The sequence below is a fragment of the Fusarium odoratissimum genome (assembly GCF_000260195.1).
Source record: "Fusarium odoratissimum NRRL 54006 unplaced genomic scaffold supercont1.42, whole genome shotgun sequence".
NCBI classification, from domain to species: Eukaryota; Fungi; Ascomycota; class Sordariomycetes; order Hypocreales; family Nectriaceae; genus Fusarium; species Fusarium odoratissimum.
Genome location: NW_022158781.1, coordinates 101,323 through 125,600, shown reverse-complemented (window position 1 = coordinate 125,600; position 24,278 = coordinate 101,323). Strand labels below are relative to the sequence as shown.

At 48.2% G+C, this 24,278-nt stretch overlaps 11 protein-coding genes across 12 annotated transcripts; 7 read left to right on the top strand and 4 right to left on the bottom strand.

Moving 5' to 3' along the window:
• The first annotated feature begins 30 nt into the window (after positions 1-30).
• Positions 31-1,294, top strand: FOIG_14562 (endo-1,3(4)-beta-glucanase). Its single transcript, XM_031215824.1, has 2 exons — positions 31-935; positions 992-1,294. The coding sequence occupies exons 1-2, from the start codon at positions 156-158 to the stop codon at positions 1,070-1,072; spliced, it is 861 nt and encodes a 286-aa protein (XP_031054445.1). The 5' UTR covers positions 31-155; the 3' UTR covers positions 1,073-1,294.
• A 498-nt stretch (positions 1,295-1,792) lies between these two features.
• On the top strand, positions 1,793-2,964 carry FOIG_14561 (uncharacterized protein; the record flags this gene model as incomplete). The annotated part of the gene is made up of 3 exons (XM_031215823.1): positions 1,793-1,926; positions 1,988-2,611; positions 2,659-2,964. Exons 1-3 carry the CDS (start codon positions 1,876-1,878, stop codon positions 2,962-2,964), a joined length of 981 nt encoding a protein of 326 aa, XP_031054444.1. The 5' UTR covers positions 1,793-1,875.
• Positions 2,965-3,136: 172 nt separating this feature from the next.
• Positions 3,137-4,258, top strand: FOIG_14560 (uncharacterized protein). The gene is made up of 3 exons (XM_031215822.1): positions 3,137-3,544; positions 3,638-3,942; positions 4,010-4,258. The coding sequence occupies exons 1-3, from the start codon at positions 3,202-3,204 to the stop codon at positions 4,211-4,213; spliced, it is 852 nt and encodes a 283-aa protein (XP_031054443.1). The 5' UTR covers positions 3,137-3,201; the 3' UTR covers positions 4,214-4,258.
• A 227-nt stretch (positions 4,259-4,485) lies between these two features.
• On the bottom strand, positions 4,486-5,823 carry FOIG_14559 (uncharacterized protein; the record flags this gene model as incomplete). Its single annotated transcript, XM_031215821.1, has 2 exons — positions 4,486-4,594; positions 4,652-5,823. 2 exons carry the CDS (start codon positions 5,821-5,823, stop codon positions 4,486-4,488), a joined length of 1,281 nt encoding a protein of 426 aa, XP_031054442.1.
• A 321-nt stretch (positions 5,824-6,144) lies between these two features.
• On the bottom strand, positions 6,145-7,350 carry FOIG_14558 (uncharacterized protein; the record flags this gene model as incomplete). Its single annotated transcript, XM_031215820.1, has 2 exons — positions 6,145-7,127; positions 7,184-7,350. The coding sequence occupies 2 exons, from the start codon at positions 7,348-7,350 to the stop codon at positions 6,266-6,268; spliced, it is 1,029 nt and encodes a 342-aa protein (XP_031054441.1). The 3' UTR covers positions 6,145-6,265.
• Positions 7,351-8,005: 655 nt separating this feature from the next.
• FOIG_14557 (uncharacterized protein) lies at positions 8,006-9,822 on the top strand. 2 transcript variants are annotated; one of them, XM_031215819.1, is made up of 6 exons: positions 8,006-8,025; positions 8,085-8,468; positions 8,521-8,878; positions 8,930-9,021; positions 9,069-9,182; positions 9,233-9,822. In XM_031215819.1, the coding sequence occupies exons 2-6, from the start codon at positions 8,322-8,324 to the stop codon at positions 9,638-9,640; spliced, it is 1,119 nt and encodes a 372-aa protein (XP_031054440.1). In that variant the 5' UTR covers positions 8,006-8,025; positions 8,085-8,321; the 3' UTR covers positions 9,641-9,822. The 2 variants fall into 2 exon arrangements, with proteins under 2 accessions (XP_031054440.1, XP_031054439.1); XM_031215818.1 differs by lacking the exon at positions 8,006-8,025 and having other exon boundaries at positions 8,051-8,468.
• An 829-nt stretch (positions 9,823-10,651) lies between these two features.
• FOIG_14556 (uncharacterized protein) lies at positions 10,652-12,873 on the top strand. Its single transcript, XM_031215817.1, has 4 exons — positions 10,652-10,933; positions 10,980-11,640; positions 11,690-11,850; positions 11,900-12,873. The coding sequence occupies exons 1-4, from the start codon at positions 10,805-10,807 to the stop codon at positions 12,665-12,667; spliced, it is 1,719 nt and encodes a 572-aa protein (XP_031054438.1). The 5' UTR covers positions 10,652-10,804; the 3' UTR covers positions 12,668-12,873.
• An 843-nt stretch (positions 12,874-13,716) lies between these two features.
• Positions 13,717-14,895, bottom strand: FOIG_14555 (uncharacterized protein; the record flags this gene model as incomplete). Its single annotated transcript, XM_031215816.1, has 4 exons — positions 13,717-14,068; positions 14,138-14,451; positions 14,504-14,528; positions 14,588-14,895. 4 exons carry the CDS (start codon positions 14,893-14,895, stop codon positions 13,717-13,719), a joined length of 999 nt encoding a protein of 332 aa, XP_031054437.1.
• Positions 14,896-16,268: 1,373 nt separating this feature from the next.
• FOIG_14554 (uncharacterized protein) lies at positions 16,269-17,779 on the top strand (the record flags this gene model as incomplete). Its single annotated transcript, XM_031215815.1, has 6 exons — positions 16,269-16,487; positions 16,583-16,689; positions 16,808-16,930; positions 16,992-17,328; positions 17,356-17,381; positions 17,431-17,779. 6 exons carry the CDS (start codon positions 16,269-16,271, stop codon positions 17,777-17,779), a joined length of 1,161 nt encoding a protein of 386 aa, XP_031054436.1.
• Positions 17,780-19,448: 1,669 nt separating this feature from the next.
• On the top strand, positions 19,449-20,344 carry FOIG_14553 (aspartate racemase). Its single transcript, XM_031215814.1, has one exon. The coding sequence runs from the start codon at positions 19,545-19,547 to the stop codon at positions 20,238-20,240; it is 696 nt and encodes a 231-aa protein (XP_031054435.1). The 5' UTR covers positions 19,449-19,544; the 3' UTR covers positions 20,241-20,344.
• FOIG_14552 (uncharacterized protein) lies at positions 20,217-23,407 on the bottom strand. The gene has a single exon (XM_031215813.1). It carries the CDS (start codon positions 23,136-23,138, stop codon positions 20,349-20,351), a length of 2,790 nt encoding a protein of 929 aa, XP_031054434.1. The 5' UTR covers positions 23,139-23,407; the 3' UTR covers positions 20,217-20,348.
• Between the last annotated feature and the right edge of the window lie 871 nt (positions 23,408-24,278).

The following is a 24,278-nucleotide window of genomic DNA, read 5'->3' as shown; positions in this document are numbered from 1 at the left end:
ATACGGAATATAGATAACTACGTACCAAATGCCATACTTCCCCCTATCCTATAAGAGTGAAAGGTTTCAGTGCCACGATTTTCATTCTAAGCACTCTACCTAGTAGTCTCATTCGAATATCAACTACCAGTACTTCTTACTGAGGTACATTCAAGATGTTTTTCAAGCAACCTTTTACAGTACTCTTGTCCCTTTCCGCCACGGCTCTGGCTTGGGATGCCCCAGGCTACAGTGGTTTTACACGTGTCTGGCAGGATCCCTTTTCTGGCGCAGCCGGCACTTTACCTGACACTAGCCGATGGAACATTATACAGGGATACCTCAACGTCAACGCGGAACTTGAGGTCTATACGTCGTCTAGTCGTAACGTCCAACGAAGTGGTGGCGACACCCTCCAGCTAGTCCCATGGCGAGACGCTTCAGCCCTCAAGGGCTGGACTTCTGGCCGTGTCGAGAGCAAATATGTCTTCACACCTCAGCCAGGCAAAGTCACACGGGCTGAGGCCAACTTGCGCTTTGGCTCTTGTTCGATCAACAACAAGCAAGGAATCTGGCCTGCTTTCTGGATGCTCGGAAATATTCTCCGTAACGGCGGTAGCTGGCCATCTTGTGGCGAGCTTGATGTCATGGAGACAGTTAACGGCCAGTTGACCGGATACGGAACTGCGCACTGTGATGTTTACCCCGGTGGCATTTGCAACGAAGGTACCGGAATCGGTGGAACGGTTGGGCTGCCAAATCAAGATTGGCATACCTGGAGGATCGAGTTTAACCGCGCCAAGAGCAGCTGGCGAGATGAGACTATTACCTGGTTCCTGGACGGACAGCAGTTCCATCAGATCTCGGGTGCGAGAATCAACAACGAAGGAGTCTGGAATACGTTGTGCCACAGCCCCATGTATTTCATCCTCAACGTCGCTGTTGGCGGTACTTGGGTAAGTTATTGAAGATTTCATCATCTACTCCAAAGCATAAACTGACAGTATAATAGCCTGGATATCCCAACGGCAACACCTGCGACGGCTATGGTAGCATGATGGAAGTCGGCTATGTCGCCCATTACTCTAACTAAGCGTGACTTGATGAACATCCCCGTCACTTCGACCTACTTCATTAATTCCTGTCGTTTCCACTTTTATATCCCTTTATGCATCGAGATATCCCATCATGTGTTGTTTATCTATTTTTGTGTTTTCCGAGCTATCAGATGGTTGTATACCTCCACATTTGTTCCTTGTTGTATTATTGTTAGACCTAGTATAGAATACATATTGCACACCTGTACAAGCTAGAATTACTTTCGTGATTTTACTATCTTCTTTGACGTAGGTAGGTAAAAGCTAACTAAAGTCTAAAGCTAAATTTGATAATACACCCTTACGACACAATGGAGGGCTCTCAATTCAAGATAGCGGCTTACGCACCGACTAGAATACTGACTAGCGCATGCGTGGATTCGTTCTGTCGAGAAATGGATATTGCCTAAAAAGGGAGGATCAAATCTCAGTGAGTAAGCCAATAGTCTAGGTGGTGATACGATTAGCCCCCACTCCAGGCTTCTCGGCACTGACGGGCAAACTTTGTCAAGAGATCGGCGGACGACCTGCGATTCGATGCCAAGGCGCACGATTTTGTAAAGTAGCTTAGAAATTTATTGTATGGTGAAGTTTCCTAATAAGGAAGGATCAAATGCTAAGATATAACTCCGAGGTATTTTGAGAGACCCTCCAGCGGATAAACGAAGTATAAAGAGGCAGCAAATTTCCAAGACAGAAGAACTTCAAAACCATCGAACTACGAGACCTTCCACTATCATCTTGTTCCATCCACTATTACAATCAGCAAGCCCTTCATACTTGTTTAAGCCGAGCTACCATGTCTACCTCAAAGTCTTCAAAGATCAATATTGTCCTAGGAGTAGCAAACGTAGGCTAAACCCCCCTCGTTCATTCTCAATAATTTCCCATATCTGATCACTCACTAACAGGTCGGTGACGGCAATGCTGACCCCATGGTACGCTTCCACGAGCCAAGCGACGTCATTGCCTTTCTAAATGCCTTCACCAAACGAGGATATACCCAAATTGACACTGCACGCATCTACTCACCTCATGCGCCTGGTACATCCGAGCCAAAGATCGGAGCCATTCCTGAGAAGAACTTTATCATTGACACAAAAGTTAATTCGTTTCATGACGGGGCTCATTCCAAGGAGAACATCCTCAAAGACATTAATGATTCTCTGAGTGCCTTGAGAATCCAGCAGATCAATATCGAGTATTTGCATCAGCCTGACCGGGCGACTGACCTTGAAGAAGCCTGCGAAGCCATGGACCAGGCCCATAAAGAAGGAAAGATCAAGTACTGGGGTATCAGCAAACACACGGCTCAAGAGGTCGAGACTATCGTCAAGATTTGTCAGGAACACGACTTCGTCAAGCCCAGCGTTTATCAAGGAGAGTATAATCCGATTTCAAGGTCCGCCGAAAAGGAACTTTTTCCAATCTTGCGACAACACGGCATCGCGTTCTATGCTTTTAGTCCAGCTGGAGCTGGATTCTTTGCTGGCAACCATAAGAATGTTCGACCTGGCGGCCGCTTTGATCAATCCGTACGTGTTCATGCATCAGTTTATCCATGTACTAATATGTCTCTTAGCTTTTCCTTGGAGGTCTATACTCTGACCGCTATCTCAAACCCTCCATTTCGGAGGCCACGGAGAAAGCGCTGGCTGCAGCTTCTCGACACGGGATTAGCGGCCATGCAGCGGCTCTTCGGTGGACCGCTCACCACGGATCTTTGAGCAAAGAGCTAGGTGATTCTATCATCATTGGTGCATCGAGCTTGGAGCAGCTGAACTCTAACATTGATGCGATTGAGGATGGGCCGCTGCCTGATGATGTAGCAGACGCTCTTGGAGCTGTCTATGCGGAGATTGGGGATATTCTTCCATATCATGTGTAAAAGAAATGGCATTTGAACTTTGAGCCCTCATAATGGGGGTTTTGTGATTAGTTATCAAATTACTCGCTAGTCCATATCAAGTAGGATCAATATTTAGCTACATCATTCGTGCTGACAAATACCGAATTCGCACCGTCTATACAGGCCCCTCTAATACAAAGGCTTATACAGCCTTGGACTTGATGAGATATTCCTAGTAGTCATACCTGCATAAGAAATCTGGCTGAATTTGTGACGATGAAATTCATTCAGGTGGTGCACAATGCAGGCCCCGAGGCTCTCCGAGAGTCAAAACGCGAAGCTCGTTCGTACTCTGCCCAGGTGGCACACGCCAGAGCACGGAAGCTTCGCGGACCTGGAAAGGCAACAAAGATTCATGAGGGAAATGGTCTCAAAACAGAAAAGAAGCATACTATGAAAGTCTTGAGCCCAAAGGGCCAGCCTCTAAACCAGACCTTGCTTCCATACAACCAAGCAACTCTATCTACAGCGGAGCTTCACATCCATCAGCCGATACTATCACCATACATCAACTTCCTTTCAACTCTCACCAATGGCGAATGCTTCATGTTCGACCATTGTAAGTTCATATTTTGAAGCGTTCTTGGTCCTTTATGTTCGAGTCTTCCGTTACTTTCGCCACTGATAAATGATAATCTAACTGTCCATACAGACATCAAAATTGTGATGCCTTATCTTAGCGCTCACTGCCCGATAGCGAGGTCTTTAGGTCAGTACCACGAATATTTAAGAAGAAATTGGATCGTCATATCTTCGCACGATGCGGAATTCATCAGAGGGTTTCTCCTGGCTGCCTCCCGCCATTTGTCCATGGTGGAGTCGAATGTCGAGTTCGAAGAAATAGCTATAAGGTATAAACTGGAGCACCTCGCAAAGCTCCGGAAGGACGTTTCGATGCAGCCGATGTCAATAAACCCTCGATCGGTCTCGAGTGCTTTAGTCCTATCATTTGATGAAGTAAGCCTTTCCATTCATATCTGGAGTCCACGTATGTATGAAGGGAATTATTCACATTCGAGTCTAGATGCTTCTCGGGAACATTCCAATGGCATTGCGACATATCCATGGGGCAGCGAGTATAGTCCAGGCAGCTGGCGGACCCCAGTCACTGGGCCTGAGCCAGTTTATATCATATACGTTGTTCACTTGTGTCCAGGAAGACCGAATTGGAGATTGGGCCTGGGTTTTGAAGTATGATAAAGACTTAATGAAGCCTAAAAAACGTTGAAAGGGAGGACACTGGACCAAATCAGAATCTGTTCACACGCTATTGAAGAGTACCAAAGCGGTTTAGCTGTGGTTGGGTAAGGCCTGATAAGATGATGTCAAGGGACAGTCAGATTTGAGAGCATCTAAACGTAGATATGATCAGGTGAATACGTTGGCATTAAGGATTCGGTGTGAGAACTTCAGGGATCTACGGTCACTCTTTTCGGTTCTATTTCTTTCATAATACTCCCAGCCGTGTTTCGATACTTGTAATCCCTTTCGCTGGACAATTTATTGCTGAGGGTTGACGTAAGCCACTACACGGAGGTCGCCCTTGCTTTGTATCGAACAACCGATGTAGGTGTGAACACCTAGACCATTCGATAGCATCTCTTCACCACTAGGGGCTGTTAGCCACAAGACATCCTGGTATATCGCGAGGGGCTAGAATACTAACAAAATACCGTACAAGCAGTCTGAATATCTCTTTGCCCAATTCAAATCAATTGCAACATCAGGCAGCTTGCTAGCCTGGTCTGCTAGAAAACCTTTCAAGGCCTCAAGTATCTGTGAGTCGTTTTTCGCATAGTGCCTGACTGGTATATAGATCTTGACCTTTGGTATCGTGCTGTTCGTGCGCAACTCGACGTTATAGAGAATGCCAGCTGTTCGATGGTTGTTGTGTGGTAGAGGAATATCATCAGGCACTCCACTCGTTCCTAATAACGTGTCCCAGAGATTCCTCAAATTGCTCATGCCAACGTCAAAATCTGCGCCATGGATTCTACCTCCAAGTGACATCATCTCTGTGACAGATCGGAAATTTGTCCGCCTGTCTCGAAAGTAGATCTTCAGTCTTGACTTTTCGATGGGAACTAAGTCCAATGCCAGCATGTCCATCTCAAGGTTGAGATACCGGCGTTCGTTGACGAATCTGGCAAAGCTGGCGAAGGCGCTGATGTTTTTCGGCTGACAACCCGGAGCAGAAGATATTGCATCCGTTACGACGTCAAGTGTTGATTTTCCCACCGAATGGGCTACGGCGCCAGGAAAGAAGTAAGCCTTATTCGTAGTAGCCGACTCTTTCAGGTCAAACGCCCAGAACATAGTGCTACGGTGGCCTTCTGGCGTATCAGCGGTCCATTGCCCATTGAAGTAATCATAAAAGTGGTTGAAGAGTGTTGTGTCGGTACCGGGGAATGCTCGGATCGCTCGTTTTGCGAACTCTTCATCAACTCCATTATTGTATAGGTCTGCAGCTGTCCCTGCCTTGAGACCGATGGGCTCCATGGAATATCTGATGGTGGGCTGACTGTTAGCGACGTGGAAATCCCAGCTGAGTTCTACCGGACAATGATTATCGGTCATAAAACTCTTCCATTGCGGTTCGCCCAGCGCGGGAGATGACCCAAGAAATGGTGCGACAAGGTTGGAGAACTGATCCAGGATGTGGCACTGGCTCCGAGCGTCATACCCGGCACTGGCCAGGAATCTCTTTAGCGTTGAACCGGCGGTTTGGTTCCAGTACTGCTGATGGATGTCGACCGCTGGCCCAGTCTTGTTTTTGATATGGTGGAGGGAATGGAAGGTCACAGAGTCAATTGTTGAGAGATCCAATTCTCCAGGCATTTTAATGAGAGTAGTGATGGCATACAAAAGATAGAGGTTTTTCTCAATGGCTCAAGAGATACCCTATTGATTTATGTTGTTATTGTCTCGGTGATTTATCACAACTAAATCTCAATCTAGGTCCCGCCATGTTTGGCACGATCGCGGCATGATTCCCTTTCGGAACAAGCGTGGTTAAATGATCGGTGCCTCAGTGAGACAAACAGCTCATCCCGCATGACATCAAGTCCACACTTATGCTGCCAAGAGAAAACACTGAAAGAGAGTTGACGGTTTTGGATAGCTGCTCGGACCAGTACAATGAGGTAATTGTTTCATGAAGCATGGGTGATGAGTAAGGCTCATGCAGATGTTCGCTGCTCTAGCTTCGATTTGGTAATATTCAGCTGACGTAGAGATTCTAGCTCCGATTTATAACCGCTGACTACACTAGATCTGTCTATCAATAGACAGTGTTTTCTGTCTCCTCTTGCACTGCAGGCTTGTACTGCTTGGCAATGACATTCTCTTTCGGCTGGCGATCCACTCCTAGCCACAGCAGATCCGGGCGACTGTAATGACCCACGATGTCCAAAAATCCCCGAGTCGCTACAACCTTTGTCAAATCCAAGTCAGCATAGACAATGCCCTCGGTATCAGCCTTTCCATCACCCAACGGTTCCGTCAAGCGTCTTCCATCGGGCCCGATAACGCAACTATGGCCTCCACCTGGTTGACGACAAGCTAACCCATCTTGAGTCTTCAAAACTTCGATGCCCTTCTGCGTGCATACAGACGTGCAGTGAAGCACATACGTGGTGCTCTCAATTGCATATGTCTGAGACAGGTTCTGGGACCCATCGGCCGTCATGCTCCACAGACCAGGATGGTTAACGCCCATGCTGGGATCAATAGGTGGCCACATGGAGATATGGATCACTTCACCCTGTGAGATGCTGTGATACTTGAGAAGTGGTTGCGTATGTTCCCAGCATGCGAAGCATCCCACCTTGATCTTACCATGTTCAGCTCCAAAGTCCACTTCCACGACATTGTTCAGATCAGCACCGGTACCGTCACCAAAGACAGTGCGCTCCATGTGAGTGGGCTTGATCTTCCTTCGGTGCAACAAGACCTCACCCTGAGGTGAGATAATAGCCTGTGAGATGTACACGCTATGAGAGGGGCTCTTCTCGGAGAAACCAAGAGCAACAGCGATGGAGTTTTCCTTGGCAGCTGCTTTAACCATATCCATAGCCTCAGACTCAATCGGCAGTGAATTGTAGATGTATCTCGTCTGCAACTCAAAGTCCACAGATCGAGCCCTACCGAGATTAGCCAAAACGCACAAGCCCATCCAGTAAACGAAACATAAACATACCAGATCCACGCAGGATATCCGGGTAACCAGCATTCAGAAAAAGCAACAAGCTTCGCCCCATTCTGCGCCGCCTCGGCAATAAGGCCACATGCCTTTTTTACAGATGCAGCTAGGTCAAGGTAGACAGGCTCAGCCTGTGTGACGGCGACTCGGATGGGGGCGGACATTTTCGGAAGTGCTGTGCCGAGAATAAGAAAAGAAGGATGGATTGCATTGGGAGATTTGAGTCTGAACGGGCCGACGAATAAATAGTATCGGCGATGCAGTCACCTTCCTTGTTCAGAGGATTGAAACAGCGTTCGTTCTATATTGAGCTCACGGGGAATGTGAGCTGTTGGTCCGGTGCGTGTTGGTTTGTCGTTTCATGCGCAGGGGCGTTGTTCTCTCAACTGGGGCTTAGCATTCGCATTGTCGAGTACATCAACTTCAGCCGGGCCCTGTCCGGAAATGACTGTATCTGGGCAATATTCGCAGCGGAGGATTTGATCTATCATACTCTCATACAGTTGTCACTTCTCAAAGTCCGGTCGTGGACGTTACAATCATACCATGAATTGTTGTTCCCGAATCAACTGCCGACATAACTGAAGCGTTATCAGTAACGTAAGATACAGAACCAACAAATCCAGCATCTGAATCTGGAAATGCCCCTGACATCTGCAGCTCACAAACCCAGGGATCTCAATCCCACCAGGACAGTTACATCCCAGCGGGCCCTTACATAAAAAGCCTAAAAACATGTGATGCTCACCCCAGAAACCCTCCATTGAGAACCTTGGCGTATCCACTGAGTCGCCAGAGCGTAAGACAAGATGTAACAATCGAAAAAGGAATTTACAATTGTGAGTCTTACGTCCGAGGCATAAAGACACAGGCAAGGGAAAGATCTGACTGCTTGTAGTTAATTGCTGGGCTATGAATTGTTTTATCTTCTGTCTGGGGCGATATAGGGAGAAAGCTTAATTGAAAACATGCCGCGGGGTTTCGATTCCTGATTTTTAGATGCAAAAAGAAATTCTAAAGGATCACGTTGCCACTCCTTCATTTACATGCCTTGATATGCCTATTTGTTAGCTCGTTCAGCTGCTTGCAGTTGCCATTTCTTTTTGTTAAAACTTTATTTCTTCCGTTCGTTACAATGACTGCGTTAGCTGGTCAAATCGCAGAGATATGGATCCTCTACGTTATTGGCACTGCCATGATCGCGGCGCGCATCTTTTGTCGCACGAAAATGGTTGGCTATAGGAACTACGATTGGGACGATTACCTCGTCATTGCAGTCGCTGTGAGTCTCCATTCCATGACTGACGTGTTCAATAATTAACGGTTCATGGTAGGGAATGTGGACTGCTGCACCCGTAATTGGCCAAGTCTTCATCCAGGGCGCTGAGGGCCGCCATACCTCCGATTTGACCTTCGAGGAGAGGAAGAACATGAACGAGGAGGATCGTAAGAAGTGGGCATATGGTTCGCAGATGTTCCTGCTTGGGTTGACTGGATATGTGGTTATTCTGTGGACGCTCAAGTTCAACATGCTGTGCTTCTACAGTCGTGTTGTTCGAGGCCTTTGGACGGAGAGGTTTGTGAAGCCGTTGATGGTCGTGGTGGTTTTGTCCGTGGCTGTCATCATTATTACGCTGGCTGCGACGTGTCGACCATTCCATCACCTTTGGCAAGTTTGGCCAGACCCGGGACGTAAGTATTGAGGCACCAGAATAGTCTGTGACTTTTGCTAATCTTTGACAGGTCAATGCGTTCCTCAGAATCTTACCTTCTTCGTCGTGATATTGGTCTTCAATTTGGTCACGGATATCTGCATCATGCTTATTCCAATTCCTGTACGAGGCCTCATATCCCCTCTCCGATGTTTATTAACAAATTACAGGTCTTGGTGGGCATTCAAACCAATCGCCTCAAGAAGTTCGGTCTTTTCCTCCTCTTCAGCTTAGGCTTCTTCTGCATGTTCGCCGCCATTCTTCGCTTCGTCCTCATCTTCAACGCAAGTCCCCCAACCTCACTTTTACAGCAGCAAACACTAACACAAGTCAGTTGAACCAAAAGGGCGTCTCAGCTCTATGGTCAATGCGCGAAGACTGCGTCGGCATCTTCGTCGGCCAGGCCCCCATGGTCACACCTCTCCTCAAGCGTCGCTTCTGGGTCATGGCCGGCTACGCCACCGACAAGACCGGCAACTCCCAGACACCACACTACAACGGCAGTCGGCTGGAGAGCCATGAACTTCGGTCTGGGCGCGCGAATAACAGCAAAGTGCATGACCCTTACTCAATCACAAACGTGGTTTCTCGGTCCGAGAGCCAAGAGGAGATCGTGCAGAAGGACCTGCCTTCTTTACCGGAGCAGCCGCGTCAGTTTCGGAGTGGTATTAGAGTGGATCAGCGTATCGATGTTGAGGCAGTTCAGGGGACGTACACGCAGCCGCGAGATCCTCGGTGGTAGTCTGTGTTGGTTGAGTTATTTTCTTAGATCTAAAAATGCAACTTAGTGGTCTCCCATCTTGATTGCCACATCATGGCTACTGAGTCAGGTAAACGGATATACCCGTGACTACCATTAGTCCCCGCGAACTAAAGAGATCGTTACCTCCGGGGAAGGACTTCCTAACGATCCATCTTGGACCGTGCCCCTTTTGCGTGATACCCATACCAGGGTTCAAAATTGCTTCGACCAAGGACAAGGATATATCCTCCAATGAGAAACCTTTGCAAATCCCATGTGCTGTCATCGGATACCGCGGCCCTCCGAAGCGTTTCCACGCGAGTAATGAGCGACAGGGTACTTCAACCTGACGTACGATTTTGTGCCAGCCAAGAAATACGATTGACCCGACATAGAAGGTGGAAACTATTCCCGTCTGATTTCTCAATTGACAGAAGCAAATAAGGTTAAATGTCGGCAAGTTATCCATGACAGCCAGGTATTTGAGAGGAAGACACCGGCGAAACGGTTTCCTGTTCTGCTTAATCTGCTGGGTCAAGGTATCTTTGCATGATGCAGCAGAAAAAGCAACCAAATCTCGTTTCACTGACGCGCGTTGGCACTGCGATAAACGATTTATCGTACGAAAATTAGACTACGGACAGTTCCAGTGTGGATTTTGCGTTATAATTGTGTAAAATATGTGACGTAAAATTGTTTGTCAGCTGCAAAATGCTTAGAGATGTTAGACAATACTTTCCTCGTGACAGTGACAGCGGCGTTAGTGGCGGATGATGCATCCTAATCGGGAGTTTCGCAGCCTCGGAGATTTTACTGATCGCCGTGTGCCAAGATCCGTAGGGTAAGTGGCACATAGCTAAGTTCTGCGTGGTGAATACAAGCTCTCAGCTGCAAATAACACATCTAGCTCGTAACTTAGATGCCACAGTGCCTGACTAATTGAGACAGAATCAATACTGATAAGTGGAAAACCTAAACAATGACTCATTTGCCTGCTTCCACGGGGTATAAGAAGCTCCAATGCGTCCGCCAAGACCGTCGTGGCGCATAGCAAAAGATCTAGGCAATTATTATGCTGCAAATGTTAACGACTGAGAAAACTTCATCAAGAGATATTGATTACCTCCGAGTTGCTTTTTGATAATTTAGCCTTCTGTGGATGATATGGATCCACCTAGGGGAGAGGCCATCTTCAATGAGCGCTTCGTCAAGATCATCTGCGTTGGCGCTGGCGTTTCTGGGCTTTGCTTGGCTTACAAGCTGAGGAGGTCATTCCAGAACTATTCATTGACTGTGCGTACAAAGAATGCAACGAAGAATCGTACTGACAGATGATAAGATCTATGAGAAGAATCCAGAAGTGGGAGGGACTTGGTATGAGAATACTTACCCGGGCTGCGCCTGCGATGTCCCCTCGCATAATTACACGTATTCATTTGAACCAAAAGCGGATTTCTCATCTGTTCTCGCCAGTTCAGACGAGATCAAGGAATATTTTGAGGGTTTTGCTGTCAAGTATGATCTGCTCAAACATATCAAGACTGAGCACCAGGTCATTGAGACTTTTTGGGACCAGCCAAAAGGCCAGTGGAATGTCAAATTTACTGATTTGAAGTCCGATACGACGACCGAAGACTGGTGCCATATTCTCATTCATGCGACCGGATACTTGAACAAGCCAGCTTGGCCATCTGTGCCAGGACTCGAGAAGTTCAAAGGACCCAAACTTCACAGCGCCAAGTGGGATAACAGCGTATCTCTTGACGGCAAAGATATCCTGTTGATAGGGTCCGGAGCATCAAGTGTTCAGATTCTACCCGCAATCCAGCCGCATATCAAATCTGCGAAGGTCTTTGTTCGAACACCTCGATGGACTCTACCCTCTGTCAACTCAAAGAAGGGCAAGTTTTCTCCAGAAGAGATCGAGAGATTCATCAGCGATCCAGACTCAGTTATGAAGCTTCGGCTGGAAAATGAGCGAACACTGAACAGCTTCTTCAGTAAGTCGCACTGGTTACGCTGAGAGGTTCTTTTCTAACCGAATGTCAGCTATGTACATGAAGGGAACCGTCCTTCAGAGGCAAGCTCGTGAGCATTTGGAGAGTGAGATGAAGAAAGTTGTTATTGATGAAGAAGTTCAAAAGAAGCTTGTTCCTGACTTTCCAGTCGGATGCAAACGAATTTTGCCTTCGGGGGATCAGTTTCTCTGCGTAAGTTAGCTCCCATGCTGATATCGCACAAGTCTGACTGAAAGTGAAGGCAATCAAGAAAGACAACGTCCAAGCGATATACTCTGGTGTCAAAGAGATCACCGAAACAGGCTGTATAAGCGACGACGGGCAGCACTACGAGGGTGACATCATCATCGCAGCCACTGGCTTCGACACGTCGTTCATCCCTCGTTATCCCATCCATTTCAAAGGGCATAACCTCCAAGAAGATTGGAGCACCTCTATTACAGGTTACATGGGAGTTGGAATCTCCGAGTGTCCAAACTCATTCACCCTCGCAGGTCCATGGTCACCGATCTCTAACGGCCCCGTCATCGCTCCCATAGAAGCTCAAACTGATTTCATCTCTGAATTTATCGACAAGTACCAAACTGAGCCGGGTATGCATAGCATGAGCCTGAAAGCAGCAGCATGCTACGACTTTAAGAGCTATATGGCGCAAGTTACTCAGAAGATGGTATGGTCTGATAATTGCCGCCACGCACATAACATTAAGCCCAACTGGGGTCAGTCTTCGATCACGTGGCCTGGATCTACGCTGCACTACTTGGAAGCTATGCGAGAACCTAGGTTTGAGGATTATGACTTTGAGTATAGTGGGAACAGGTTTGCGTGGCTGGGTAATGGGCTATCTCAGACAGAGTGGGATCCTACGGCTGACTTGGCATACTATGTAAGAAATGAGGATGATGGGAGGCATTTAAGTAGAAGCGCGCGGACACGAGTCATTTCGAAGAGTGGAAGTCAGGCACCGAGGGAACTTCATCGTCAAGCTAAGCTTGCCGCCAAGAGCTAGGTGCAAATGACAGGGCAGTTTACATCATAATTTCAAAGCAAACTATTGCCAACAGTCTAAGATTGAAGCATGATACAAAAAAAAAAAAAAAGATCAAGTAGACTCAAGGCCCGTTTTGCTCGGATATGACCGGTAGCCAGGAAACTGTTGACATGGTAGGTAGTCTATGGCAGCGTTGATCTATGTTAACCCTTCAGCAAGTAGCCAGGAGATGCCCAGCAAGCGCTAGAGGATCTCCTATATCCTGGCGGAAACACTTGGCCTACTATTTGATTAGGTAGCCCTAAGAGAGCCACACCGATGAGTTGATGTTGGGCCAGTCGTGACGGAATGGGACGACTGCCAAGCCACGCTAATGTTTCGCTTCCTATTCACTTGAACGCCAACTAGCACTAGTTACGCATATACGGGTTGAGATAATATATTTCAATCAACGGTTCTTTCGGGTCTGACATCTCATCAACTGGGGTCTTCCATCATCTCCGTTCGTACCCCGCCACGTCATAGCTCTGTGATATGAAGGCGACAGCAAGCGAAGAGAACCTCTGTTCCTGGAAGAAGGCAGTGAAAACAGGATAATAAGATATTTTATTGAATCGCGAATCGCATTTGAAGGGGATTGAACTGATGCTGTGTCTTAGGCGTTTGCCATTTCTTATCATGATTGACAGTGGTTCAGCACGTCCCTGCCCCTGGTTAACTTAAATCTCACGTCCCAGGACCGCCAACACGGTCGGAAAGCCACTAGGGGCACTAGCAACAACGACTTGCCCATCATCGTTATGAATGGTACACCTGTCAGTTTTCATTCCCAATATCTTCTCTTCACCTGAGCCGGCCAAAGCGTCAGACAGCTGACTTTTCTTGTCCTCCTCCCATGTCATCCTGATCTCCACTTTGTATCCCAACAAGATTCTGGTGATCTTCGTGAGTTTACCGGAACGTCCTTCGTTGCCTATAGCCGAGCCCAGCTGAGATCAAGCAGCAACGCTAACATCCCTGTCGTAAGCCAATACCATTAGTGAGTTCAAAGTAAAGATGTCGAAAACTCACCAAAAACCCCGATCAACGTCGAATGCTTGCATACCCCCAGCTTGGAGTGAGAGTGTCGTCTTAGGACTGGTAGCGTCGATAAGCTTGGTGTCGTAGAGAGGGTCTTGATCAAGATTCGGGAACCCAAGGCTGGCCCAAGAAGCTGTCTTGGCATTAGAAAGATCGAGATCCAACTCAACTTCTTCAAGGCCGCCGTCTTGTGCGCCAACCCAGGAGTCAACTCTCCGGTCGATGCCATTGGTTGAGTACAAGGGCCTATAATAGATTTGACCAGAGGGAACTACTAGAGTAGTTTGTGCGCGCCCCATAGACGAGGGGATGTCCATATTCGAACATGGCATGTTACTCCTGTGACAGTGTTATGTATGGTCAGTATTAGTAAGACTGAGAATTACAGTTCCAGGGAGATGTACTTACCCAAGTCTGAGCGTTGAGGTATCCCGTGCCAAATCAAACGCAGCCAATACTAACCCAACGCTGCTTGACGTTTTAGTGGCGGCAAGGGTGTAATCCGATTCGAGCCTTTTCTGCTCCCTCTTCGCCCATACATAATAAATGCCGAACTTCTCGCCCCACGCTGCAAAGTTGGCAAGCTCAGATCCAGCCACAATTGCACTCTTGTTGTACAAATCGAGGTCTCGCAAGTATGCCTGTGCACTTCTGTCCTGCGCCTGCTCAACTTCAGAGCGGAGCTTTGAGATTGAGCCAGTGACATCAGATGAAGTCATGGACTACTTCGTCATCAGTATCTTGCTAGGGCACAGGAAGGACGAAGAGACTTACATCGTCATGTATAGCTTGTAGATACCTGGATTCATCTTAGTTGCATGAGTCCTCACGGTTACAAGCTAAAGGCGGGACACATACTTGCGACGAGAATCGAAGTAGCTTTCTCCATCAGATGTGTAGAATGGGGATCGGGTATTCTGCAGAGCATCGGTCCGGCGGAAGTTGTGATTATTGGTGATCTCCTGAGGAGCAAACTCCCCTGCAGGGATATCGAAGAGGCCTGCAGAGGCGACGAAGATCGCCTTGATAGAATTGTCCAGGTCATCTTGCGTGGTCATATGGGCCAGCAACGCAATAGCATAAGCCTTCCAAATAAGTTTTGATCCCCCATTTGCCAAGAGAGTGACGTTCCGCTTGCTAGCGGTCAGAGTTTCCGTGAGCCGCATCTTGTCTGTTCCGACAAAACACGGAACGTAGGCTGCTGTGTAGAATCTGAATCAGTCGATTTGGGTTAAAGTTCGAGGATCATTTCAACGTGAATGGTGAGCGAGGTGCATTAGTTATCTATTGATCATGTGAAAACTAAAATACGCCTTTTTCTATTCAAGTTGGCAAAAGCAACCCGAAACGCTATGGAGGAGGTGATTGCAGCCCTCTATTTGCAGGATGAGGCTTGGTCATGTTATCTATGGCTCTAAATAGTGGCTCGTATTGCAGGAAATATGAATCAGATACCATTTCGGGCGAGCAACCGCGTTTGTTGGTGTTGCCTCACATTACACTAGCTATGTGATCTAGCTGAGAAGCTACGTGCCGTGGGTGATAAGTGGCGGCTCGGTTACCATTGTCACTGAGAGTGGCTGGCTGTGACCATTTGTGGCTGTCATCTATCATTTTATCAACAAGCAGGGCCAATACGAGATCAGGGTGAACTATAACTCACCGTCTTGTATTCTTAATGTCAAGGAGAAGTTCACTGCACTGAGTATTATCGACAAAATCCCAGCAAATCCAACATCGCCTGCAACTATCCAATCCGCTGTATAGGTTTACCGCAATCGATAACTATACTCATGAATAAAGCATGTTGGAAGCATTGCCTTCACTCTAGATTCTGTCTTAAGTCACAGGTCCGAAACGTTTGGCCATCATCTCCGCCCGTAGTCGATAGCTCCGAACTCAACCAAGCCGTGTCAGTTAGAGAACTCCCGGAAAGAAACACTTCTGAGAAGTCAAGCCGTTTACTACTCAGGAATGATTCCTCTTCGGGCACCTCAGCTAGTCATGGAGAATATAGTCAACACTTTCTCTGCTGTTGTGACATCGCCACATACTCAAGGCTGACCATTCTCAGTTGTGCCGTCTCTCTTATGACACCCTACGGCGAATGTCAGCACGCTAACATCCCTCAAGAACGGCCCATAAGTCTGTGCTTGCCATTAAAGCTTCTTGGCGAGGGTCTTGGTCAAGTGAACTCAGCATGTAGATCACATAGCGTGTATCAGTCTGACTGTTTTCAAGCCGGCTGACAGCATTCGCCAAGCTAGGGAGCTGTGTACCGCGAACCATCTTAGCTTACATAGGGACACACGTTGCAGTAGTCGCAACGAAGAGTCTTCCCTTATATAAAGGGTTGGTGGTTTCCCCCAGTTCTGACTCTCACTCAAAAGTTCACCAAACACTACAAGAACACTAAATCACAACACAAACATAATCTTCATCCCCCTTCCTATCTCAATCAATCAAGTTTCCACCCGCACCATGTCTGAAGAGAACCAGCTCTTTTTGGAAGGCCTACGCCTCGACCGTCAAGAGCATCATGGTCAGCGGCCCGGTCGGTGAGAACACCAGAGTCTACATCGCCGCTGCCAACACTGCCGGCATCTCCGGTGGCAAGGACATTCCTGCTGTCTGCACCAACTGGGGAATCTACCAGTATGTGGACTTTCTGTTCGATTCCATCAACTCCAACTTTGTCGCCAGCAAGGTCTCGCGCCACTCTGAAGCCCTCAACATGACCCTGCAGACCCTCACTCCAGTTAGTCTTCCCCTTAACTTGGACTGACTTCGCATTGACTGATGACATTTAATATAGGGCGCCGGTGGTGACAAAAGTTCTGACCCCTGGGATAGACTCAACAAGGCCAAGAGAGATTGGCTATTGTCCGCTCCGAGCTGGATGATGCGAAGAATCAGGCTATGCAGGACTTCAAAGACGATGACAACCCGGACAAGCTCAAGTCATTCGCCCAATAGGCCCCGCTTAACGCCAATGCCTACCTGGTGGCTTCCAAAACTGGCACATAACCTTACAACATTGAGAGCAATGGAGACTTCTTACTGACATCCATACCACAGGGAGGCCGCCGCCAATGAAGTTCAAATGAAGACCAACGCCATTGGTGGCGCTGGCTCCGCTCTTCTTGCCGAAGCTATGAAGAGTGCCGCCAACAGGTCCAACACTCTGACTGAGCTGAAAGGGTACGTGCCCATGCTATCCAAATTTCCATTACCTCTGATCTGACTAACCAATCACTATCAGATACAACATGAAGGCTAGCATTCAGTCAGTCACTTACGATGCTGCTGGAAAGCCCATCCTTCCTGACCCGCTTGAGACCCAATACGTACCTCAGTACTCCATCTCGGGCTACGCTGCCATGCTCGATGGCTGGGTTGGCTTCTCAAAGAAGAAGCCGGATGAGTTTGGCATTAGCCTCTCCACCGGTCAGCAGTCTTCCTTCAAGGACATCGGCTTCACCGAAGCTCAGGGCAGTGCTTCCTTCAGCGGAGTCCCCGTCTTTGACTTCTATGCCAGTGGAGGTGGACGCGTTGAGCACTCCAACTTCCACATGAGTTCCGACGCGACGGATGTCAAGGTTGCTCTCAAAATCCAACACTAAAAGACCGTCCCATTTGAACCTGGTTCTTGGTAAGCCCTACCCCACTGCTTCACCAACCATCATCTAACCGCGCTACAGGAACGTCGATGTCAAGAGCCTTATGGCCAAGCTGGGAGCTAAGCCACCCGCCATGTTCCAAAAGGTCCGCCCCACGCAGATGCTCATCGCCCAGGGCGTCAGCATGGAGATCAGCTTCGGCGGTGACGCCAAGACGGCTTTTGACCAGGACTACAAGAAGACGGTCCAAGCTGGCGGTGGTATCAGCGTTTTCGGATTCCGCATCGGCTCTTCTGGCTCCTCTTCTGAGGAGAACGAGTCCCATGGCAACACATGGGACTCCAGCTCCGGTGTCCTCACCATCAACGCTGAGAACTCTCGTGGGTCGGCCAATGTTCTGGCTGTCATGGGTGAGATTGTCAGCGCTTAGAGTCCCTATCTTGTCCGGAAATCGAAGTATAGAGGAGATTGCAATGTTTTCGCATTGATCTGATGGAGATTAGAAATTGGAACGAGTTCTTTTTGGTAGTTTATTAGCTCCAGTCAGTCATTTCCGTCTGCACAGCCGTATTACGATAGTTCAACTCACTTCACTCCTTCTCACCTCACTAGCCAATGTGAATATTTTACGCGCATCTTCTTTCACCGGTCTTAGTTCCTCATGGCGTAAATGAGTGCCGCCCTGTTCCTGAAGTTACCGCATGACTTCAACCTACAACTCCGGCGCTGCGAGGTCTTCAGACTCTTTCGCTTTCTAAGTTATCCACCATCTTTGCCCTCGTCGCAAGTGCCATGATTTTTGCCCGTTCGTTCTCTAATTCTGATCTCGATAGTGTGAGATGCAATGCTGAAAGTAGCGACCTCGCCGCACTCTCCACCAGTCGGAGAGCGTCCTCCACAAACATCAGTTGAGAAATAGCAATGCTAATGGACTCAGTAGATAGATCCACCTTTTCTTGCCATGAAAGCCCTCCATCAGGCACAACATCGCAATCCTTGATCGCGAGCTCGCCCTCCCAAAACGACGACTTTATCTTGAGTTCCATGTTGGGATTGGCGCAGGGTCAGGCACCGCCAGAGTCGAGCTCGCTGTGAGGTTCTTTTCGTGCCGAGTCGGTGATGGCGAGGCCGGTGTTATGTCCGAATTTGTTGCCTGTTCCGCCGCTGATGGTTGCAAAGTTGCCATGGGAGTAGATGGAGTTGAGGTTTTTTTTGTTGGTTTCTTCGCATGGCCAATCATGGCCATAATGCCAGGAAGAAGCAGTGTATGGAAGGCCATAGTGATGATTAAAAGTTGCTTGCGGGAAGTCTTGAACAGTAAAGATGAAGGTCGATGGTATTCTTAAGCTAGCCTCTTGAAAGGAACATCAATGTATACTTTTGACCCGCTTCCTTTTACGACGATAAGGCTTGCGAATCCAAGATCAGCATGGATACTCCGCCATCAATCAGGCAACAAGAATCTTGGTTTCACTATGTAACTGTGTGCTTCTCGTGTATCCAACCAGTTCAGGCAATCTTGTTTGAGGGGCTCATGAACTAGGACCTTTGAACGATGTGATTCAATTGAAAAATGGAAGATTATTCTAGACTTTGGGCAATTTAACAATACGCTTGATCAAGCAACCCGAGGCGCAGCATGCAGTAGAGGAACTACCGTGATCTAAAACAGTATATTGTAATTTCTTTCCAGCGTTGAATTAAGTTAAGCTGTAATTAATTGTTATTGGGCGTTGGACCCCTTCAATAGTGGTACTGGGTAGGTAATGTTGCTGATCGAATGCAAAACATATAGATCGGGGTTAAATATCATACCTTGCTGGAAAAGACACCTGCCATACCTTAGCATACCAGTCAGTGGAACGAATGCGACTCACATGTCAATACAGAAGAAGCATGGCTAACGTTGTACAGAGAGCGGTGCCTGTCTCGGCTTCAACTACTGGCATAAAAAGGTTCCATACAAAAAGCTCATGTCTCAGTTCAATCCAATAACAGTAGCGGAATTGATTCATTTTTTTAAGCCATCAAAATCTCGAGTACGTACCAACCATGAGTCAGCCACCGTGATAACAGACCTGCTTTCAGTGGCTGCAGCAAAACCTTCCTCTTACACCGCATTCACAGCTTGATAAACATCGCACAGGAGCCACGTGTCAAGAACAAAATTACAAACAACAGCAACAACAAGCACGATGAAGACCCTCGGTTTAATCGGCGGCATGAGCTGGGAGTCGACTACAACTTACTACCAAGAGATCAATCGTCGCGTTCGCGAAATACAAGGCGGCCTTCACTCTGCCCAGTGCATTGTGTTTTCCTTCGACTTTGCCAAGATCGAGGCCCTTCAACACGCGGGCAAATGGGAGGAAGCTGGCGAAATGCTCAATGATGCAGCGGCAAAACTGAAGCTTGCTGGTGCAGATGCCCTGGTTCTCTGCACCAACACCATGCACTTCGTCTCTCACGGTATCGAACCCGCCTCGAAATTACCTCTCATCCACATCGTCGATCCAACTGCCGAGGCGATCATCAAAGCAGGCTACAAGTCCGTCGGCCTCCTCGGAACGCGTTTCACCATGGAGAAAGAGTTCTACAAGCAGCGCTTGGTCGAGAAATTCGGGCTCAAGGTCATTGTGCCGGATGATAGCGACAGAGATACGGTACACAACGTTATTTACCAGGAGCTCTGCAATGGGATCATTCAAGACAACTCTCGCGAGGACTATCACTCTGTCATTTGCAGACTCAAGGCTGAAGGCGCGGAGTGTTTAATCATGGGGTGTACCGAGATTGGTCTATTGGTTGATGAGGCGGGAAGTGAGCTGCCGATATTTGACACTGCAAAGATTCACGCTATCGCTGCTGCTGACTGGGCCATGAAAGAATGATGCCTTTTTGATAGCCGACTACATCAAGCACACGCTATAGAGAAATGATTGAGATCTTAGGATTTTACGGTAAACTGAAGCGTGAGATAGTTCTAGAACACGTCTCATCTACCTAACTGGTAGCGCCTTGAACCCCTTCGCCCGCCCATGGCACTGCATCTTTGCCGGCAGTGCTACAAGCAAATCATCTGTCGCGAAAACAGACTGATGAATCGGCTGTGCAATCTCCTCTCCATCGACCAACACCTTGGTAATGAACGATGCCTCCTCCGTAATCAGACACGGCACCTGGGTAATATGCTTGAAGCGTCCCAAAGTAACGCATGTTTGAAGCTGGCTCAATATGTGCATCGCATTGTTCCGGAGCATCTGTAGCACAGCGCAGAAGTCGACAAAATAAACTGGTCCAAATCCACTGTCTCGGCAGTACTCTCGCAAGTTATCTTCGGCTTCCTGAAGGTTTGAGAGTCCGTAGATGGAGACGAACTTTAGGAATGTCAGAGTAGTAATCCGGTTATTACCATCTATGATGACTTGCCGAGAATCATGGCTCGAACAAACGGGATGGCTATTTGCTACGGCAATCGGGGCAATACGGATCTTGTCCCCAGACCTGCAATTGAGAATATCGCTAATCATGCCAATCACAATTTCTGGGCAAGAGAACTCGGATCGAGCCATATCAGAAATGTCAACGTATGAGTATACAAGTTGCTGATCCTCCGAAAAATGAACGCAGCTTGCGTTACTGACGAGAGGCTGAGAAATGAATGAAGACTCGGCCGCCAACTGCGCTGCGACATCTTCTCGTATGGTCTGACTCGTCTCCTCCAGCTCCTTCGTGAGCCTGGTAAGCAATTTCAGGAAATTATCTTTGCGGGATTCAAAGTTGTTGCGCAGACCACAAACAGGATCCCTCAAAAACGCATGGATCTGCAAGAACGATGTAACTCGACCTGTAGACCATCTTCCCTTGGTGGTGAAGTCTTTTAGAGCACGGCTCCAGAACTTCAGACTGAGGTTCTCTTCGTGGGTTTCTGTTTCATATGGCACAACTCGACCGACAAATTCGCTGCCATCAACTGGACATTTGGCAGGCGCTCTAGGCGCGTTCATCTCAAAAATGATGGCTCGACTGAGTATCTGGGACTGATTCTTGAGCGTGTTCATTTGGCGAGGCCAATTCTCAATTACGTCTTCAGTCTCAAGCAGCTGCGATACAGAAGAAGCCATTATCTGTGGAATTCTGCGCCGTGGAATGCAAGATAGCATGTAGGCCATTTTGGAGGTCTCTATGTTCGCATGTTTCTGGATCTCACTGTTCAAAGTGAGTGCTGCCTCACAATCTCCTGCGGTGGGAAACAAGGAAACAGGATCGAAGGAGAATGTGCCACGTAAGATCTTCAGTAATCTGGATTCCGCGAGGCTACTGAGCATGGCTGGGGTTGGCTTCTCAATGTCTTGGTAGGGAGTCTCAGGCACACCGTATCCCGCACTCAAGGTCTTCGTTCCAAGGCTGGAGCATCCGCACGCCAGAGGGCTCTCTGAGGATGAAGAGTACGCGGAGTCGTCACTTTGTCTCCTTGTGTATGGAGAAGTTGGAAACTCAATTGAACCAACAGAGGCAAGCGAAAATGACTTTCGTTCATTGCGCAGCACGATGCGTAAACAGTCGGCGAGCTTAAGGTATTGATCCAACCTATTATAAGCCTGCACCGACAAACGGACCACTCGCTTAGGGTATGAAGGCCAAGAGTAAACAGGAATGACAATGCCATGTTCCTTCCACAGAATTTGCTGAATGGGAAGCATACCCTCCTGCTCAGGCCCCGGAGAGTCTGGCAGCGGTATAGTCGCCATAGCAGCAATCATACTATCCGGGCACGGAATATCCACGCGGATAGCTTTGCAGACAATCCTGCGGGCTAACACTGCGAGGTCATGGTTACGACTCGTCAAGTCGCCGTACCCGCCTGGCATCACCGTATTGAGATGATCAATAGCGGAGGGAAGGGAGAGCATTGCGGAAGGGCAATAGGTCCCCATCCATCCGAAATTGTGCTCAAGCACAGAGTGCTTGGACTTGCCAACGACATACGGCGACCTGGCAATCACCAATGGTTTGATGTTCTGAGCGCGGTCTCGCCGAACGTGGAGGAAGCCAATTCCTCGTGGTGCGCACATCCATTTGTGACAGTTGGCGACGTAGTATGCGGCGTTGATATCCTCGAGGTCCAAGTGAATCATACCGGGTGCATGTGCTCCGTCGACCAAGGTGTCAATACCGCGGGACTCAAGTTCCTTGGCGATTTGTTTTGCTGGAAGCACGACACCGGTTCGGCTTGGGATATGGTCGATGACTGCAAAACGTGTGCGAGACGTGACGCCAGCAAGGATGCGCTGTGTCACATCTTCGGGGCCTGTGACAAGCAGAGGCACATCAACGACGACGATATGAGCGCCATCTCTCTTCGCAACATGGTCAAGCACCATCCGCACAGAGCTATACGCAACGTTTGTAGTCAATATCTCATCATCTGGGTCGAAGCGGAGACTCTGAATGACAACGTTCATGGCGTGAGTTGCACCAGGAAGCAGAAAGATGTCTCGATAGTCGACGTGTAGGAAGCCAGCCAGGGAGCGTCTGCTGGCTTCCAAGCCGGAGACGTATGATCTTTCGAAGAACTCGTGGGGGTTTTCTTCAATGTGTTGTCGGATGTTTTTCTGCTTCTCAACGACGGATTTTGGACAGGACCCGAAGGCACCATTGTCTAGGTAAATGATATCCTTCTGGATCTGCCACTCTCCGAAACTTTGGAGATGGGCCGTCATTGTTTCCGGACGAGACTCTTCACCGTGTTCGGTCATAGAAAAAAGGGATTTTGTCTGACCATTCATGATTGATTACGACGAGTCAGGCTCAAAAATAAGATGGTTTGGCTTTGTTTAACAAGCAGAAGGATATGGGATAAGGTCGCAACAACAATCGTTCATTTTTATTCCTCCTTCATGACCCCCATCAATTCCACCCCTAATGACGCGGTTCTAAGGTACTTCAGGGCAGAAAAAGAAAATGTTGATTTGCTCTCCATCGCAAAGTCTTACCGCCTCCATACATGCATACAGCAGAATGTATGTTTCTCATGGTATACTACGCCACTTACGGTGATGCAGTTTCTCATGTCGCTCTTCATCAAGACTAAGACTTGTCTAGTAGTTGATCCGCGTTGAATTGAGCTGAGATTTCGGTGATCATTGACGTTTACTCTTTTCTACTGTCGGTCCCTCATTTCTATCCCTCGCGGCGTGTAGATGCGGTCACATCCCAAATAGTATGCGAAAGCAAAGAGGAGGTGCTGAGACTGTTCCTTGGAGAAACCTGCATATGCACACCTTGCATGCCAAACTTGTCAAGGGCTGATTGGCCCAATGACGATGACAAGACACCGACAACCGACTCGAATTACCGATAACCAGTAACTGAGACAATTGCCGCCTAACGAGGGGGCGGGCGACGCCGATAATGCCTGTCTCACTAGGACTACAAGGGTATATGGGCCGTCGGCAGCGACATTGTTGAGGCCGATGGTCCGAACTGAGACACCTTTGTTTCAGTCCGTCGGCCAATAGCTGAAAAATAGTCAAGGATTTGGTGATATCGCTCATCTCAACATTCGTATGCGGAACCGGAACCGGTGCCTGACAAGGAGATGATCACTATGGCTTTTCGCATAGGGCTGGCTGAGCTGAGACACGGAAACACAATGTTTCAATAAACTTTGTAGACCCGACTGGCGGGCACCAACTAGTCTAAAACGACTGGGATATGGCGCGGCTTGTTTCGATGCCGTCTTTAGCGTTAACACATATTCCCTGATCCTCGAAGGCTGGAAACCCTAGTCGCAAATGCACCATTCCAATATGAAGTCCAGGGATCTTAGAAATGCTTCCCGACGACAACCTTCGCGTCACATTGAGTCAGGGTTCAGGGGTTGTGTAGACAGGACAAGGGAGGATCGGCCGATGGCTAAACAATCA